The 5,233-nt window shown below is 34.5% G+C and overlaps 2 protein-coding genes across 4 annotated transcripts in view; both read right to left on the bottom strand.

Moving 5' to 3' along the window:
• Positions 1-33: 33 nt before the first annotated feature.
• Positions 34-793, bottom strand: LOC109585333 (uncharacterized). Of its 3 annotated transcripts, none has more exons than XM_020001354.1 (5): positions 645-793; positions 533-594; positions 437-485; positions 276-385; positions 34-198 (listed from the first exon to the last, which is right to left on the bottom strand). In XM_020001354.1, exons 1-5 carry the CDS (start codon positions 718-720, stop codon positions 112-114), a joined length of 384 nt encoding a protein of 127 aa, XP_019856913.1. In that variant the 5' UTR covers positions 721-793; the 3' UTR covers positions 34-111. The 3 variants fall into 3 exon arrangements, with proteins under 3 accessions (XP_019856913.1, XP_019856915.1, XP_019856912.1); XM_020001356.1 differs by having other exon boundaries at positions 34-201; positions 645-787; XM_020001353.1 differs by having other exon boundaries at positions 34-385.
• Positions 794-2,176: 1,383 nt separating this feature from the next.
• The window catches only part of LOC109585331 (uncharacterized), a 4,140-nt gene continuing 1,083 nt past the window's right edge, over positions 2,177-5,233 (bottom strand). The window contains exons 2-4 of the mRNA XM_020001350.1: positions 4,138-5,227; positions 4,039-4,089; positions 2,177-2,635 (exon numbers count right to left, since the gene is read on the bottom strand). Coding sequence (XP_019856909.1) covers positions 2,256-2,635; positions 4,039-4,089; positions 4,138-5,227 — 1,521 coding nt within the window. The 3' untranslated portion in view covers positions 2,177-2,255. The remainder of the gene's footprint in view (positions 2,636-4,038; positions 4,090-4,137; positions 5,228-5,233) is intronic.

Below are 5,233 nucleotides of genomic sequence, written 5' to 3'. Positions count from 1 at the left end.
ATCATGGTAACTAGCTGTCTTAATAAGCATTCCTTACATTACAACAATGACTCTAGCAATTAAAACTGACCATAAAGCTACATGTACATTATATTTCAATGTATAGCTAAATTAACATAATAAAAGTACAAAAAGCATAATTATGCCAGAAATGGCCTTATACTCTGGAATATTAATCTTCATACCAGCAAGAAAATCCTACTAACAGTAAACAAACAACAGAGCATATCATTATAATATACATGTATTTGGGCTTTTGTACTATGGTAACATACCATAGTAATAATCCATGTAAGTAATAAAGAGACTCTCCCTTTTCCAAATAATAAAAAAACACAATAGACGAGAATGACATCCAACAAGAAATGTAAAGAAGCAGACAAGCCTGAGAAAAGAATTACAAACACTAATCAACACATCGTGTAACATTTCTCACCGAAAACATACTGCAGCAAAGCAAACCCACCAGCAGCACAAATAATACTCTACAAATAAAAGAATTAATAGTATTATAAGAGGCAAGCAAGCTCACCTGAGTGTTCTTTGAGGCATAGGGTATTATGAGTGGACGATAAATAAATGCCAGCGGGTAAGCTAAAATAGGAAGAGGTCAGTAACTTGCTGATATTATAACTATCTTGTACTTAATAAGAGTCCAAAGAGAAAGCGTGCTGCTGGCTCTGGAATGCTTAAAACTTCAGCAATGATCTCTACCACCATGTTGAGATGAGCTGCCAAACACGTGTCGTGGGTGGTAGGTGTGGTGACTGGTGAGTAATTTTACTCCCACGTATAAACTGCTAGATGTATCAAAATTTAATGATGAACATGATAATGATATTGTATTAGTCTGACCATAGGCGCCGGAACAGGGGGGGCAGAGGGGGCTAAAGCCCCCCCCAGTCTTGAAACAGGAGGGGCTGAGCCCCCCCCAGAAATTCTCTGCAACTGACTAACAAAGAAAATAAAACTGACTTTTATCAGTAAAATTAGACCTGCAGTCATCATCTCTTCATTTTATTTAAAGAAAAAGACAAGAAAACTACTCTAAATCCAACAATAGAAGATTAGCACCATTTTTTGTAAAATTAGCAGCCATTTTGTATAAAACCACACCCATTTTAATAACTTAATTGATGTTCAGCCCCCCCCAAAATAAATTTTGTTCCGCCGCCTATGAGTCTGACCCATCATGTAGTCTTGGTCTGACTAGTCAGACCATACAGTACTGAGCCTATGATCATTAGAATACTAGACTACAATAAATTAGGACTAAGGTGACATCATAGACATTAATGGTGACATATGTACACAAAGGGGAACATTCGTTTTTGTTTCCATTGTCCCACAAGGATATATTTATAATGTAAAGGGCCTAAATTGTTCAATGGCTGACTAATAATTCTAAGGAATACACATGTAAATGTGAACAAAATTCATTAGTTTTTTGTAAAATGTTTTACCCCTTAGTAAGGAACTCAATGGGTCATCAATTCTCAGTGGGCAATGGGTAGCTTGGTGCATGCTGGTGAAATGAATTGATTGAATTATTATGACTGTAGTTTCCAAATGTTCTCACAACATAATGTAAAATTTTTCAGTGATTTGTAATTACATTACATACATCCTATATCACTCTGTTTCAGTTTATGATAATAGTGCCTTAATGATCACTTGCCCTTCTTAGGTGGTATCGCCGTGAATCAGATCAAAGTCAGAATTAAATTGACGACTAGAAGGTCAGGATACAAAACCTATAATGAAATTAATGAAATAAAAAATTATGTGCATGCAATATGCATATTTCATAATTATTACTATAATATAAGTTGTACGTACTAGAGTACAAAAGGTACTGAATACCTTTTTTTTGAAACTATACTTAGCAAAATCTGCTAAATTTTAAAACACACAATGTATTAGCTACATATGAACAATGACATATAGTTATGACATGTATCCACTGACCTGAAGCAGTCTCATATTGTGATACCATACACTATCTGAAACCAGTCACCCCTGGAGGGATGTCACTGTCACCAAAAGTGATGCAGGAACCGATATCATTATGGTGCATTTGGTAATTGAATGATGCACCTACTAGCTGAGTCAATCTGCTCCTTAATAATAGCAAATGCACTCATTACATTATAGAGTAGCCTGCACAATATGAACTAACCAAATTTATCAAAAATTAAATTAAAAGTTACAAAAATAAACTGTTCAGGTATATATAAATTATATTATTTTATCAGTTAATGCTGCTGGACCAAGTACTGTTTGGTTCTTTTAGATGATGATTCCAGATCAGTTTCTGAAGATACTTTATATTCTACATATCTTTGCTTCAGTTTTTCAGCAAACTCTATAGCAGCTACAGTATCTTTTTCATTAAGAATATCTGTAAACAGTGAAAAGGCAGATTCCTTAACTTTAACTGCAATTTTAACATGCTTCATTAATTCTTCCATTCGTTGATCCTCATTTTGACCAGTCATTCTGTCAGTTAAAGCCCTTTTTTCCTTCTCAGTGATCACCTTCTTCTGCTGCAGCTTGTTTGCAATATATAAAAAATCTTGAGCAAAATATTCTTTAATCTCTTCTGTACTATCCACAAGAACTTTGTATGCAATATCTAAAATAAATTGCAGTGTTAATTTCATAATTATACAAGCATAATGGAAAAGTGCATGGCCTAACGTTGTGAACCAACATGGAAAAAAAATTAAAATAACAGAACTATGATATCAAAATTGTTACGAGAGACTTCTCTGCTTTTTTAATGATACAATGAATCTTTTTATGTCATGCCAATGACGACAGAGAATTTTAACAGTATCTATAGACCTTATAGGGCATTAACTTCTAGAGCAATTATATAGATACCGTATATGAGACACTATTCGTAATCTTCAGGGTCTTATCTGCATTTTTTAATGAAAAAATTTTGAAATTCTCCTGCTGGACGGCAAAGCCAGGAAAAACCAATGGATAGGAGACCAAAAGCAGCCTTTGTGGACAAGTGGCTTCAAGTGCAACGTAGCTTTTTATCAGGAGACATTCTGGGCCTTATTCTTCACTGTTAGTCGCATTTATTGCCACTCAGACAAGCTTTAGAAGCCATGAAGGCCTCTTGTTCCTTGTTTCCCCATGTAGCTACACTGTATGTTGCCGTCCAAATCATGAGTGTGGGTGGATACCATAAAGCAATAATTACTTGCAGAAATTAGTGCCCTATAGGGTCTATAGTAATGACAGTAGCACAGGCTATTTCTAAAAATGGCTAAAATTAGAATTCTTCACTTTTATTACATTTCCTGATATACATGTTCTCACATCATGTAAAATTTTGGGCTAAGTCAAATCAAAATCTGCCGTAATATCTATGATTCAATTATAGGATGACCTGGGACATAGCTTCCAGGTCGTAAATTTTTTTGTTATAGTAAATTGCATATTTTGCATTTAAATCTTCTAAATTAACCTTCAAGGCTTTAACTCAATGAATAATTTTACTGTATGATAATATCACAATTACTTTCATGTTAACAAATTAACCCATGCTGAAGACTACCTTAAGCCTACTATTATTTGCGTCTACTAATTTTAGCAAAATCAGCAAAATTCATGTTTAGTGTTACTAATTTTAGTGTTTTTAACCAAATTAACTATCAATAATAACCATTGTAATCAATAATAATTATTTTGGCGTCTATTTAATTTAGCGATTTAAAGCTCTCTCACTAATATAGCTAAATTTAGTAGACGCTAAAAATAGTAGGCTTAAGGTAGTTAGATGTATATTACCATACAAAATATTTTTGGCCAAAAAATTTCGTGGATCCATCCAAAAATATATAATTTAGCTTTAATTTTTGTAATTATCTACTTTTTGGCTCTGTACAACTGTATTTAATTGTCTTTCACAAATTTATTTTTATGAATTTCAAAAAATTGGGCCATAAACGATCCTTACTATTTGGTACAAAGGGCATGCAAGCTCACAACACTGTCTAAAATTGCATGTGCTGAGCTCACTTGTCTCCAAAATATCAGGTAAATGTTGTAATTCATCATGCTGTCGTTTTCCTATATAAACAATAACTATTACTAAATACAATCAAAATTTAGTCTTACTCTTATGATCTAGCCAACTCGAGCAGTCTGTAGCCATCTTCTTTTGAGACTTATTGTCGATATTGCATCGAAAAACATAGCAACGCTGTGTTTTAAGCCATGATACTACAGCTGCATGCCTTCCTTTACCACATGGACAGTAAAATGCTCTTTCTGGCTTCTCACATTTACTAAGTTTGTGCTTAGTCATTGCTACATCAACTGCTTCTTCTACAGCATCTCTTGATGGAATATAATCTATGGCTGCTTCACAGTACACTGTAATACAGTCAAGTTGTTCCACAAGTATCATGTCACTTTCAAGAAGGTCAGGGCATCGTAAAGTGAAATAGTTTGAATAGTTTGACTCTTCAACGACTTTCCAAGGAGATTCCTTGTGAGAGAGAAGATGAACAATGACTGCACAAAAGAGACCCATTGGAATAGCACTCTCAAAAAACAACAAAAGAGGTGTTGTGTTAGGGTAGGGGTTGATGTTAGATACATCCATTGTAGGTAGAAGAGCTGGCATGAAGAATGTATCTTTCTCAGGTACATCTAACCTAGCAGCAATCAGAAGGTATTCAAAAAGGCCAAGTAACTTTTTGTCAAAATTAGGAAATGCCTCGGATATTTTATTACAACTTTTTGATGCCTTTTTAAGAATCTCAATGGAGAGGTGACCTTTACACACGAGTGCTTTTTGATCAGGAAGTAGATATTTTGCATCAGAATGAGCATCATAGACAAACACCAGTAAGTCTCTAAGAATGTTAATGAGGCTCTCTATGTTCACAAAAACAAGGTCACCAGCAGGTGAATCAGGATAAAAGAGCAATCTATTAAGAAAACTGAGAAACTTGATAGCACTTAACGATTCTTCAGGTGACAAATTAACTTTCAATTGCTGGCCAAGCTCTTGACAGTAAGATAAGCTCAAAACACCACAACCTTCCTTAGCAACATCATGGAGAAGGACACCAAAGCAATACCACTTCAATGGAACTTTAATTTGATATGCATTATCTTCTAATGCTTCAGCTATCTTATATAGGTCTGAACCTGGCTGTAGATTTTCAAAGGCTTTATCACGAGCTTTGCGTCCATCTACCTCATA

This window comes from Amphimedon queenslandica, unplaced genomic scaffold (assembly GCF_000090795.2).
Source record: "Amphimedon queenslandica unplaced genomic scaffold, v1.1 AMPQUscaffold_13083, whole genome shotgun sequence".
NCBI classification, from domain to species: Eukaryota; Metazoa; Porifera; class Demospongiae; order Haplosclerida; family Niphatidae; genus Amphimedon; species Amphimedon queenslandica.
The sequence above is the reverse complement of the archived record's forward strand: the minus strand, read 5'-3'. Positions and strand labels throughout refer to the sequence as shown.